Here is a 12,467-nt window from a genome sequence, read left to right as displayed (position 1 = left end):
CATAAAGGGTGAAAGCACGCTTGTTTATGGACTTTCTTTAGATGGTGCTGCTTGAAATATATGGTGATGATTCAGATGGGAAATTAAGCGCCTTGTCAGCATGGACCACTTTTTTTTTTTGCTTGGAGAAATAGCTAGAATTGCGGGTACTTTGTGCTGCACAGTTCAACAGAAACAGCCTATGTAGGTGTTAGGTTTAGCTGCAGCATGGTAAAAATGTCACCTTGGTAGAAGGCAATTGCTGTAGAGTTGAAATTTATATATTTGCTTCCACAAAACTGCCGTAAATGGGTTATCGTTCATGTTGAAAGTATTCGCCGCTTTGCTAGGCAAATGGCACGCCTCGCTCGCTAGGGATTGACATTGCTACATGACCTATACTAGACGTGGAAAGCAGAAGTTAGCTCAGGTGCGCATTGCACATTTTTGCCCGGCTCAGGTTGATTTCTCGCTTGAAAATATCAGGTCCTATGTTGACTGCTTATGAACAGGCAACACAGTGACATTGTGGGGTTCTTGTCTCCCAACCTGCAAATTTCAGGTGGCCGATTGTTGTGCTTAGTTTGTGAACGAAAAGGACAAAATAAATTGAAGCGGAGTGGTTCTGTGAAGGGGTGCATCATTGTAAAGTATGTACATTGTGAAAGCGGCATTGTACGTGGCTTCAACTGCACAGCGTGAAACTGCTGTTTAAAGAAGATGAAGGTGCTTCTATGCCGAGTTTGTTTTGCCTTTGGGTTGTAACCGTAATGCATTTTATCTGAACCGATTTGCTTGTTTGTTTCCAATCATCTGATGGTATGGTTTTTCCCCCTTTCTTCTTGTATCTTTCCCTCCCTCCCTCCTTGCTTACTGTACGCTCTGGACGACAAGGTGACACGAGGGAAGACTCCAAGGAGGCTACCGACATCACCAGCTTGCCCGGCTACGAGCTGCTCTCCGACAAGGAGAGGAAGGTGCGTCTCCCCCTTCAGTTTTTCAACCAGTCACTGTTGTTACTAGAGTCGCCGACCGATAGCTCAAATTGGTGTGGGGACCGCCTTATGATCGGAGCAAATTGGTAGTAGTTCCATTGCTGCGTGCACAGACACTTGCCTGCGACCCGATCAGTTCGTAACCACTGTCGGGATGTCCCTACACATAGCAAGAAATACAGTTAGTGTGCGTGCCAAATCTCTATCCATTGGCAACAGGCCGACCGCGCTCCGGTTGCCAAATGATTGCGGGACGCAACAGTCATTGTCTGGCTCTTGCATTGGTTCATTGCCATTCTCATTGGCGCAGGTGTTGAGGGTGGAGTTGGAGCCATTTGAAGCTGCTTCACGATTCTGAGCGACAAAAATAATATGATTGCGGGGACGCAACAGTCATTGTCTGGCTCTTGCATTGGTTCATTGCCATTCTCATTGGCGCAGGTGTTGAGGGTGGAGTTGGAGCCATTTGAAGCTGCTTCACGATTCTGAGCGACAAAAAATAATAATTAATTTGCACAACAAATTGCAAATGCAGCCTGATAGCTTAACTGTTTGGCTTGGCTTTTCTAGTGGTGTGGGCACGGTCATCAACTACTGGGTAGACTAAGCTTCACTAGTTGCAGTTGTGAGACGTCAGTGATCTTGCTGGCGATGTATCAAAACAATAATATTGCCCTTTCTACTTGACTTGGTGGCCGAATTGGCATGCGGTGGTCTTGTAGTTTTGGCTGGTAAAACCCCAGAATGATTAATTTAGCATGTGTTTGTGCTGGCAAAGTTTGAGTTTATCGAATAGTGCGCTGTCCTAAATTTCTATGATCCCTGTGCATCGTCTATAGGGCCAGGGTTGCTGCTGCGAAGCTGTTCGAATAACCAGGGATGTTGGAATTGGTCACTGTTGCAACTAGCCATTTATTTCATTGGTCCGTGTCACAACTGGCCACCACCTCTCAAGCTTAGTTATTTTTCTGACTAGTCACTGTTGTAATTTTCGACTGTTCATCGTTTCGATGCCTTACTGCTGTGACAAGTTCCTGGTGCAGACTTGTTCATCATGTGTGCGTTTCTCTCCCCCTCTCTCGCAGCTGTGCCAGTCCATTGGAATCAGCCCTGCGTGCTACATCACGTTTAAGACCGTAGTGCTGAAGGTCAGTGCTTGTCGCCATCACAGAAGGGGTGGTACCCGAGTTAATTTTTCCTACAGTGCATGTGTGTGCACGGATTATTGTGCATGGCTCAAGGCAGCTGGCCAGCGTTTTCCCGTGATCCTTACAAATGCAAGAGCAGCCTGACCCTAAGCGGTTACCGTCAGGTTGAAGTACTTTAGTTGCCATCTCTACATTAGTGCTTCTGCAATTACTTTTTTGTAACAATGTATATGAAGTAAACATGCAGGAGGTGCTTTGAGATTTTTTATTCTAACTGCCCTCGGAGATAACACATGTAACCCAAGTTGTTCACTGCATGTGCTGCATCATTCCTGTTTTTCAGAATGCTATGTGAATGCAGTTGAAGGAGCAGACTAATGTGCAGAGGTATTAGTTTCGTATGATGTGCATGCTTAATTTGCTGTAGCTCTTTAGGTGCACCCATATGAAGCCTGGAGCAGAGCACTTGTTCCGCAGTACATCCTCGAGTCCTTGATAGCGTCGAACAAAAAACACTGCCTGGTTGGCAGTCACTGTACGACGCCTCTGTGGTCCCCATGTGTCTGCAGGACCAAGCTCAGCGGCAGAAAGGCAGCACGGCTAAGTTCCGCTCCCCGGCGGGAATGGACAGGTCGCACTGCCGGCGGATCCTGAACCACTTCGCCAACAGTGGCTGGATTTCCGCTACCTGATGCCGCCCCACCCCAGTGACCAAGAGCGACCAGCAGCAGGCTGCCGTCCCCTCTGCATTCGTCGACCCTGCCAGCTTGCATCAGTAGCCACGGCGCGAGAATGAGTGATCAGACCGAAAGCTTCCTTCGACTTGCCCCGTGAAAAAGCGCGGCGCTTTCGTCGTCGTAGAGAATCGTCTTTTTGTTTCTTGCTGAAATGGCCGGTGCTGGATTCACTTGGCCCGAAAAAAGCAAGGTTCGCCCGCGTCGGCGTGTCACGGTGCAGGTTTAAGTCTGCGCCTGGTGATGTTTGTCCTGTGTGGCCGCTGACCAAGTGAACACGGTCTGTCCGCGACGTGGAACGGTCGGTGCTCTTCTCGTGACTCTCGTGAAACGACGTGCAGTGAATGTGAGCGACTTTTTCCTGGTCTGTAACGAGGCGTGAGAAGTGTTGGAGAAGGGCGATTCCTTCAGAAGCCGCATTGGGCATGCGTAGCAGTAGCCAACGTTACTCTTTGAAGAAGAGTTTGGGCACAGCGCAGCTCTGCAAAGTTCGTAATCCGCACAATTGCGAAAGATGAAGTCGGCATGATGGCAAGCACAATTGTAACTTTAACATCCACATAGGAAAGAACGCACTCCATTCAGAGAAAGATAGCCTCCGAAACACAAACTGGTGAAGAGTCAGCATCCAATTTTTTTCTTATTTTTTCTTTTAGAAATGTGCCAGGAACTGTGATCCCCGTGGTGCTCTCGGTTTTTTATACTGTGTTTTCGTGTGGGCGTCTTTTTTTTTTTTTTAAGAAGGCAAGGTTTGAAGTCTGAGTCTGCTTACGAAGGATGTTTTTTGAAATGTGGCAGGTGAGTTTTTATGGGGGAGGAATGAGTTCCTTTGTCAGTGGAATGCAAGATCTGTACCACTTGAGCACGCAAATGCACTTTTGGCTTTGCTTTTTAGAAAACTTATCAATTAGGTGAAAATGTGAGTGCTTGCGGTCTTGTTGGTGCACAAAGTTCAGCCCACAGTTATAAACAGCACGTCTCCTGTTCCATTGTAATGGGACCAATGTCACATGAAAACACTGGACCCTACATTGAGAGGCAGGGTGTCAAGTGTGCCTTATTTTTCTATTTAAGCCTCTGTTTCTTCTAAATTACAATTTGCAATTTAGCATACACTTTCTCTGTTTCTTTTTCTGCGCGTTTCTAGTATCTTTCGCTCTAGTATTGCTGTGAAGCGTTCTAAGGTTAATTGTGTTGGTTGACTTGGAGCACGCATTTTTTCTTCGACGATGAAGAGATTCATTTTCCACAGCTCAATTTAGACAAGTTGTCCATTTCGTACAGGCCATTGCGGATCGTCTAGCTCTGCGGTGGACCATCTCGTGTTCTGTTGTTGGGGCACAGATTTGGCTAGAAGTTCTACAGCATGTTGCGTTCTGCCCACCGTGCATGACAACTTCCACAGAGGTCTAGTGCGGAGCAGTACGTTTCTCTATGGCAGAGGCCTGTTTGGACTACACTAGGTTTTGTAAACGTTCGTTCAAGGGTCAAGTAGCTCCTTCAAAAGGACCTGTAGAATTGTCTGTTGCAGCACCCAGAATGAATGAAAATCTTAGACTGTGCATGAAAGGAGCTGGAAAAGTGGTTTAGAGCAGTTTAGATATGACGCTTATCCGCATTATATGCCACAGTTTGACTTCGGCAGTGATAGCCAAGCTGATTGTTTATTGGCTGCGTGGTTTAAATGAGAAAACAAATAAATAAAAAAAATTGAAGGTTAGGTCTCCTTTTCAATAACTGCTCTTGTGACTCCAGGAAGCATTTCGTGCTTAAAGGCCAACTGCAACCAAATTTCACTTTGGCTAAATTGGTAATAAATGAGTATTGCATACTACCTATCTTGGCAAAGATGCAAGGCTGGTAATTGTCTAATTTGCTTATTAGGAGATTTTTATTAGCACTTAAGCAGACAACGCGTGCACCTGGAGGTTGGCAGCTCACACACTAGTCCCAGCACATTGCCTCAGAGATTTTTCACCACGCCGTGGGCGGCCACGGGTGGTGCCTAATCTCGGAGCTAATGCCGAGGAGTGGCATTATCCGAGTCATGCGCCACTTTGGCGAGCACTAATGGCGGCAGTTCTCGGTTTTGGTATCAAAAACGCCTACTTATGCAAGCCTTTCGTGGTGCATCTGTTCGTTTATCAAATGTGAAGTTTTGCACGGAAGTTGCTCTGTATCCATACTGCAGTGCTGCCAACTGTAGGCAAGTCACCCTTAGATGTAGGGAGTTTCAGAATTGGTTAGGAAAAATTACATTTTTGATGTTAACGTAGATGCCACGACTTCCGGTTTTGGCGCCTACGAAGCGCTAAACGTAAGCCAAAAGTGCGGTTGTCCTCAGTGAGTCGCAGTGCGCTTAGCCAGTGGACTCGTGGGTGCAGCCCACTGCTGCCGCGGTATCGACGCTGCGTAGCCGAGCGCAGCTACCAATGGCAGCCGCGTATGGGAATCCGCTTTATTACGAAATAAAGCGTCCAGAAGAGAGTGAGGGTCAGGCTTCTGTTTGAAAAGAGCGTTTGAGAGAAAGGGTGACTTTGCACTCGGCTTGTGAGTACCATGCATTGCGTACGACAGCAAAACTTGGCCGAGATGTTCACAGCAGTGTATGCTATCTGCGTACTATGTTATTTCGCCAAGCCTCAGGGGTCGTTCAGGGCCCATTTAACAATCGTGTGCTGCAGCAGCAAAGGAAGCAGCACGTATACCTAGCGCCAAGCATGACAACGCAGTCGCAGCGCTTAACCACCGAATATGCATGCGTATAAAATTTACTGGGAGCTGTTCATAGGCAGGGCAATTCTTGCACAGAGTACCAGTAGTCGTGTGTTTGGGTAAGTTTTGCTTTGGAAGAAGGGAAAAATTGGCCATATGCATGCTTTGCTGCAAGCGCATACGTGTGGTGGTGTTACATCGGTGCACGGTATGCAGAAAAGTTAATCACACCTTTTACATTGGCGTCGTGAAGTGGCCCACTGTTTTGACATTGGTGCATTCTGTTAGGGATTTCCGGCGCCCAACTTCCTTACCATTTGAATAATCATGCAACTTTGCTCTACATTCAAAATAAGTGTTGACAACAACAAAGTTTAATCTGTTGGCTTAAACAGAAGGCATTCTCGCTAGCATAGAAACTTTCATTGCGATGTCATTTCAGCTTAAGTGCTGTGACATCATTATTTTAATATTTCAAAAAGAGTTTAGAAGTAAATTTTAAACAATAAAATTTGTAGTGCGCTTTCATAATAAAAAAAAAGTATTGTTGCTGGAATCATATTGATAAACTGATTAACAAACACATTTTGCAGAAATCTAAGGAAATTTTTTATTCAAGTTAAAGGAAAAATAGCTTCGGAGGTCGGGGCAACACTGCTGTTGTATCTGAATCTAGGCATCTTGCATGGTACACGATAGTCATGTACACGATAATCAGAAAAGCCTTCAAAGCAGCCCTTGGTCTTCCCGAATGCGCTAGCACAGAGTGATTCGAGGGACAATACTTTTGACGAGTACGCAGTCGTGGCGTTATATTGCTCAGAAAAAACAACTTCGTTCTTCGACTCGGGGCAGGGAAGTATTGGCGAGGTTAGGCTTTACACTGAGGCCCCAGTATTGCGGAGAGGAGACGGCACAGATAGACCGCAATGTTCGATCGCACATCGCGGTGGCCCCAATTCCCAAGAACATGCACCCCGAGTACCATCTCGGACGACGCAGAGCAAGGGCAAAGACTCTTCACAAACGTTTCGGCATGGGACCGGGAGTGTATTACACGGATGCTAGTTGAACCAGCTCCGACACGTTCACAGTAGTCTCTACATGTCAGAACAACGTTACAACGGCATCCTTCAAAACCTCATCGGCATGCGCGGCAGTGGCTGCAGCTATCGCCTTGGCCATTCAGGACGCCGAGCGCCAAACCACTTCGACTGTCATATTATCCGACTCACAAGCAGCTTGCCGCCTGTTTCTAAATGGGATGGCACCCCAGTCAATACTCAAAATTTTGGGCAATCGACTAGAAGGGCACCACACTATCATATGGTGTCCTGCACACGAGGGACTGGCAGGGAACGCGAGGGCAGACCGTATTGCTCGAGGATTAAACGTCCGAGCAACGGCAGGGCCCAGCGACGACCTTCCACCGAATTCTCGTGACATCCTTTTACAGCAAAGGCAGCAGCGGAGACGTTTTGGACATCCTCACTCGAATTTGAACAGCCAACAGGAGAGGGACTGGCGTTGTATTCAGACGAATACATACCCCAACCTGCACCACCTACACAGAATACACCCGACGAGGTTCATTGACGAGTGCCCGTGGTGCACAGAAATACCCACACTAAAGTACATCACATGGGAGTGTCCCAAGAGGCCTCCGCACATAGACAGCCCAATAATACTAAAACATCCACTCATGAGGAATAGGCAGTGGGAGGCATGGCTTGCGGACGAGGGCCGGGAGAGCCAATTGGCTCTTCTGGACCAAGCCCAGCAAGCCGCTCGTGCCAGTGGAGCCCTGTAATAGGGGCCCCAACCAGCGTGCCTTCTTTTATTTATTTATTTTGAATAAAGTTTTTACTCACTCACTCACTCTTGCATGATCCAAAATTTTGTTGCGGTTGGCTTTTAGGAACGCTTACCTGAGTTCCTGCTTACGGGGCTTGTCCAGTGAGCTGCATCTAGTGCGCTCTACCATTCCTTAAAAGTCTTTTACGTGCCCACGTGGAGTACATATCTTGCTTCCAACTTCCTTTGTATGTGTGTGGGGTTCCTGCCAGGATTGCAGTTATGTTGTGAAAAGAGTGCGAGTCAGGTGTGTTTTTGTACGTGAGTGTGGAAGCAGGGAAGGTCGCTCTTTTGAAACGATAGCACAAGGTTGTACATAGTTGCTCTTGTAAATTTGCTCATTGAAAAAAAAAAAAAAAAGTCGCATTGCTCATGTACATATACTACATAGATCATCATGTACGTTGTTTTTTCTTTTTTTTTTCTTTTTTTCCCTGCAGTTCAGGTAACCGATCTGAAAATAATGATGCTTGCCCCTACATTGTTGCATATAATAGAGGGTTTTAGCACGGTGAGCAAAATTGTATGGACTGGGGACTATGAAAGCAACTTGAAATTGAGAACTGCGGTCCAAACTTGGCACTGCAAACTTTCTAGTGCACTCATCAGTAGCACTCATCAGTATCAGCTTGAGGGCCCGAATTACGAATAAATTCAGCATCCCCCCCCCTCTTTTTTCCCCCCGCATTTTCTGGGGGGGGGGAGAGGGAGTGGGGGGTGGCCATATACTTTTGCTACCGATGGTGCATATTACCGTTTTGGGTGATACTGGAGATTTAGACAAGAGCTGAAGTGCTGCTGGCTATGTTTTCCAACACTGTGTTCAAACAGTGCGTAAATAAGATTGTAACGAGTGTGTTCGACATTGCTGTTGAGGCATAAGCTTTGCCAACAACTCATCAACCTACATTAGCCCTTGTGCTTTTTTTTTTTTCTCTCTCTCTTATTTGATTGCAGTACAAAACATATCTAACATGTTTTGGTTGGACACGGTGTCGTAAGAGAGTGCCACTAGTGTCACTTCTCTGGCCTATGTCTCCGGTATCCTGTGGACAGTAATAATATTATGCCGGCCTACAGTTTGATTTTGTTAGCCTGCATTGACGATTTGAGTTTGGAATTTTAAACCTTTCTGGTCCGAATTCATTGATGAAGTGAAAGTTTTGTATTACGTGCATCCGAATGTCAAAACCCGGGAAAAATAAAGAAATTACTGTTGGGAGTTTGCACTGCATCAAAGGTTGTTCTTTTCATGAACTGCCAAACGTCATTACGTTGTAAGCAGTGTGTGGTTCTTTAAACTTCTTAATTCACAGTGATAATAGTGCAAAACATGGTCACACAATATTTAATGACCACTTTTGTGTGACCCAAGGCACGTTATATGCATTGGGCAGTGGTCTTCAAAATTGGGGAGTGCAGAGGCCTATACTCACTGTCATGCAAAGCATTAACATTTGTGAATTTATCTGCAGTGCAAAGTCGTCAAATTATGTAATTTGCATTTCTGAAAATTGTTTTGTTCATTTTTCTCGATGACGGATATTTCCTGCAAGACATTGATTCCTGCAGGAATCGTATGACTACAAAGGGTCAGTGCTCTGCTTCCTACTGCTGACATTTTTCTGCCCTTTTACTCTGACGAGAATTACTGGGCACAATTCTTTGTAAATTTGTTTTGTCGCAGAAAGTGAATGCTCCCACTGCAATCATACCATTAAGTATTACTGGGCCAATTGAACACGACGTACACATTAAATTTTTTTTTTTTATTGCAGTAGAAGTGAAATCTGCAAGCCCGAGCAATCTGAATTGGTGTTTTTCATGTATCATTGTTTACGAGTGTTCGCATTTATCCCGAGATGTGTAAATTCTGTGTCATTGCACGGAACGACAAGGTGAAAGATATTTTTATAGTGTTTAGATGGGGTGGGAGTCCCACATTTTGTTGCGACTTTACTACAAATGTGCAGCAACTCGAGCGTGGCACAAATGAGCTTGCCCGTTTCCTGCGGCTGGAAAGTTGCTTTGGGGTGTGTGGACTTGGATGTGTAACTGTTTTTGCTCACAGGGGAAATGTGCAAATGAAAAGTCATGTCTCATTTTGCGTATCTTCGCCGTTTCATTCTCATTTTGTACATTTCTAGCCGCACCAAGTGGCAGCACTTATCCTCCTTCTTCTGTGTCAAATTCACGAGAATGCAATTTGTTGAAAACTCCGCTTCTTAAGCAATATTTTGCGAGTGCACGCTGTGTTACTTGCTGCCGGAATCGCTGAAGTGATCTTGGTGGCAAAGGGCAGATGTCGCCACAGAGTTTGAGGAATCACCGCTGTGGTGGAGGCGACCTCTAAATTTGTAGTTTTTAGAGGACTGAATTGCAGCTCGCCTCCTGAAAGTGCATTTTTCTTGCCTTTCTGGGAAAGTCTTGTAAACCCCCAAAGTGCCAGTTGCATTGAAAGTTACCTTGTCAAGATTGTGAAAATAGAAAGTGTGGCCCTTACATGAGTCTATATTGTAAATTTAACCGGAATAGCAAATGCATTTCGTAGCACAATTTAAGCCCGTATTTCTCGAAACTGGTGCACAAAGTTGGTAGCAGCAAAAGGTTATGCTTTAAGTACTAATTAACTTCGATTCTGCAATTACCACCTGCCGGCTAAAACTTGGCCATCTTGTGGTTGCAATGTAGCTGAGCACAGTGGAGAGGATGCAACACCTATGGTGGCATGCATTGCAAACGTGGCGACACCTGCCTATTGTTCACCTTGCGCTTGATAAGCTTGCAAAGAGTATTTTGTTCCTTTAGTACACCCCGAGTATCGTGTAAAGAGAAGTATAATATATGCTATTTGCAATAATCCTAGTTTCAGGTGATGTTCCATGGTGACAGAGTATTTTTTAGAAAACCACATGTGGTGAGCAGCAATTCTTTAAGAGTTAATTCTTTATTCTGGGTTGCACACTGAAGTGCTGCATTGCACATGGTGAAGGGTGTAGGTGCTTTTTGTGCATAGACCGCTGGCTAGCTTGAACTAAAATTTCGCCTGGAGGTGACATTTGGTAGCAAGTTTTATGCAATTGTGTTTTATGGTACCACTGCTACAGCTTGCTCAGAATATGTTGTGGTACTAGCATGTGGTCTGCAGGCCAGTAATGGCCACAATACCGCATGCTTTGGTTCAGTTGCACCACCAGGTTGGGCGAACGTGTTTGTCGTGGTACAATTCGAGATGTTAGAAAAAGGAGTGTTCGAACATAGCGTACATGTGCCAATGTCAATGCCGGAAGACGCACAAAAGAAGAGCAGGACTGGTGGAAACATGCGGCGCTTTTCTCGGCTACGATGTGCTTGAAACCATAGGTCGTCAGAATAAGCGGATACTTACTCATACTTGGCAGTATTTTCACAGGCTATATTGTACTCACCCACATTCGACACTCACTCGCATTCCTACTCGTGCCCACTCTTACGTACGAACACTAACTTGCATTCATAGTCATTTACTTCCATTCACGCTTACCGGCACCCACTCGGTCTCATACCCATGGCCCACTCACCAGCACTTGCTCGCATACAAACATCTACTCACACTCGCAGACAGTCTCTCACCTTCGTAACACATGTCCACTCAAACTTATTGGCACTCACTAAAGCTCTATTTCATGCCTGTGGAAGATATTAGTATATTTGTGAGCAAGTATGTTTAACTATTCTTGAAACTACGAGTGTTTGACTACTGAATCGAAAAGAAAAATGTGCCAAAAAAGTGATGATTGTCACTAGCAGCAAGTTTATACCAGCAGACAAGTCGAATGGAGTCATTCATTGCAATAATGGTTCTGCATGCTGTGGTTAAACTTGGTGTCACCGGATGTCCCCACTAGCACTGCTCTTGTTCCGTATGTCCTTTCTAAACCCACCAGAGTTCCACATCGATGTGAAATTGCGAGACAGACTAGCCAGCGGTTTAGGTGTGGAGGTGCATTTATACCTCTTCGCTATATACGTGAAATTAAATACTTGCTGTATAGATGAAAGCTCAGAGGGACATTTGAGATGTAATAAAAGATGTTCTTTGATTTGCAACTTTTGTCTTTTTCAACTTTCTTTGGCATGTTAATAATGCCTGCCTTTTTGAATGATTGCAGCATGCTACTTAAACTAATACGCTCGGACACACACACAAAATAAAGACGAAAACAACACTGGGTGTAGCGCTTGTCCAGCGATGTTTTCGTCCCACAGTAGTTTACAGTGGCACGCTGCAATCATTTAACATATACAACCAGCTAGCCCCAACCTTAGCTATTCTAGCTTGCCTTCGTTTGATTGTGGCTGCATGCTGGAGTATTAGCCTCACACACATTAGTTGACGGCCCGGATACATATTGAAATGGTGTGCTGTAACAACACACTCAGTGGATATCATATTTGGTTAGTTTTGTGATGATTATTCAGTTCAGTCTGCTTGCATTAGTATGACCCAAACTGCACTCTCAATAGGTTCGTTACTATTGTTTGGCACTGTGAACAATGTATTTAAAAGCAAGTCCAACAGACCTTTAAATTAAAATTTTAAATTATAGAAAGCGTACGTGGAGCAAAAGAATAGTGGAAATGGGTGTAATTTTTTAAGCACTCCTCACGAGCCATCTAGCAGATGGAAAGACTGCTTGTAATGGCAGTCATGCAAGTCCATAGCAGTGTATATTATTGTAGATTAGACTTGTGTGCTTGGTGACAACCAGTGCTCCCCCAGCCAGTCAAGGCCTATATAAAAAAAGAAGTACTCTGCATTTTTTTCTCTCTGAATGGCTTTTTGTTTTGTATTTTTGCTCTAGTGTTCTTACTTTTATGGTCTCTGCGGTATTCCCTCCATCTCGTGCGATGTCCCCACGAGCGAGCCCCCACTAAACCCCCTATATTTATAAAAGTAGCGCCATTCTTAGATCTTGCCGCCACCGCGCTCACCCCGGCGCTTCCTCCTCGCCCTCTCTTAGCCGCCTCCTGTCGCCCCAGCCTCCGCTCCCCCATTGGCC

General features: G+C 45.3%; 1 protein-coding gene across 4 annotated transcripts in view; it reads left to right on the top strand.

The window, feature by feature from the left end:
* LOC119458058 (transcriptional adapter 2-beta) overlaps positions 1-11,514 on the top strand; it is a 40,690-nt gene extending 29,176 nt beyond the window's left edge. For 2 of the 4 annotated variants that reach the window (XM_037719855.2, XM_049670721.1), the window contains 3 exons: positions 874-956; positions 2,060-2,122; positions 2,692-11,514. In XM_037719855.2, coding sequence (XP_037575783.1) covers positions 874-956; positions 2,060-2,122; positions 2,692-2,814 — 269 coding nt within the window. In that variant the 3' untranslated portion in view covers positions 2,815-11,514. Of the gene's footprint in view, positions 1-873; positions 957-2,059; positions 2,123-2,691 lie in introns of those variants that run through there. The other 2 variants (XR_005193416.2, XM_049670722.1) reach the window with 2 other exon arrangements.
* The last annotated feature ends 953 nt before the right edge of the window (positions 11,515-12,467 follow it).

The sequence above is a fragment of the Dermacentor silvarum genome, chromosome 7 (genome assembly GCF_013339745.2).
Source record: "Dermacentor silvarum isolate Dsil-2018 chromosome 7, BIME_Dsil_1.4, whole genome shotgun sequence".
NCBI lineage: Eukaryota > Metazoa > Arthropoda > Arachnida > Ixodida > Ixodidae > Dermacentor > Dermacentor silvarum.
The sequence above is the reverse complement of the archived record's forward strand: the minus strand, read 5'-3'. Positions and strand labels throughout refer to the sequence as shown.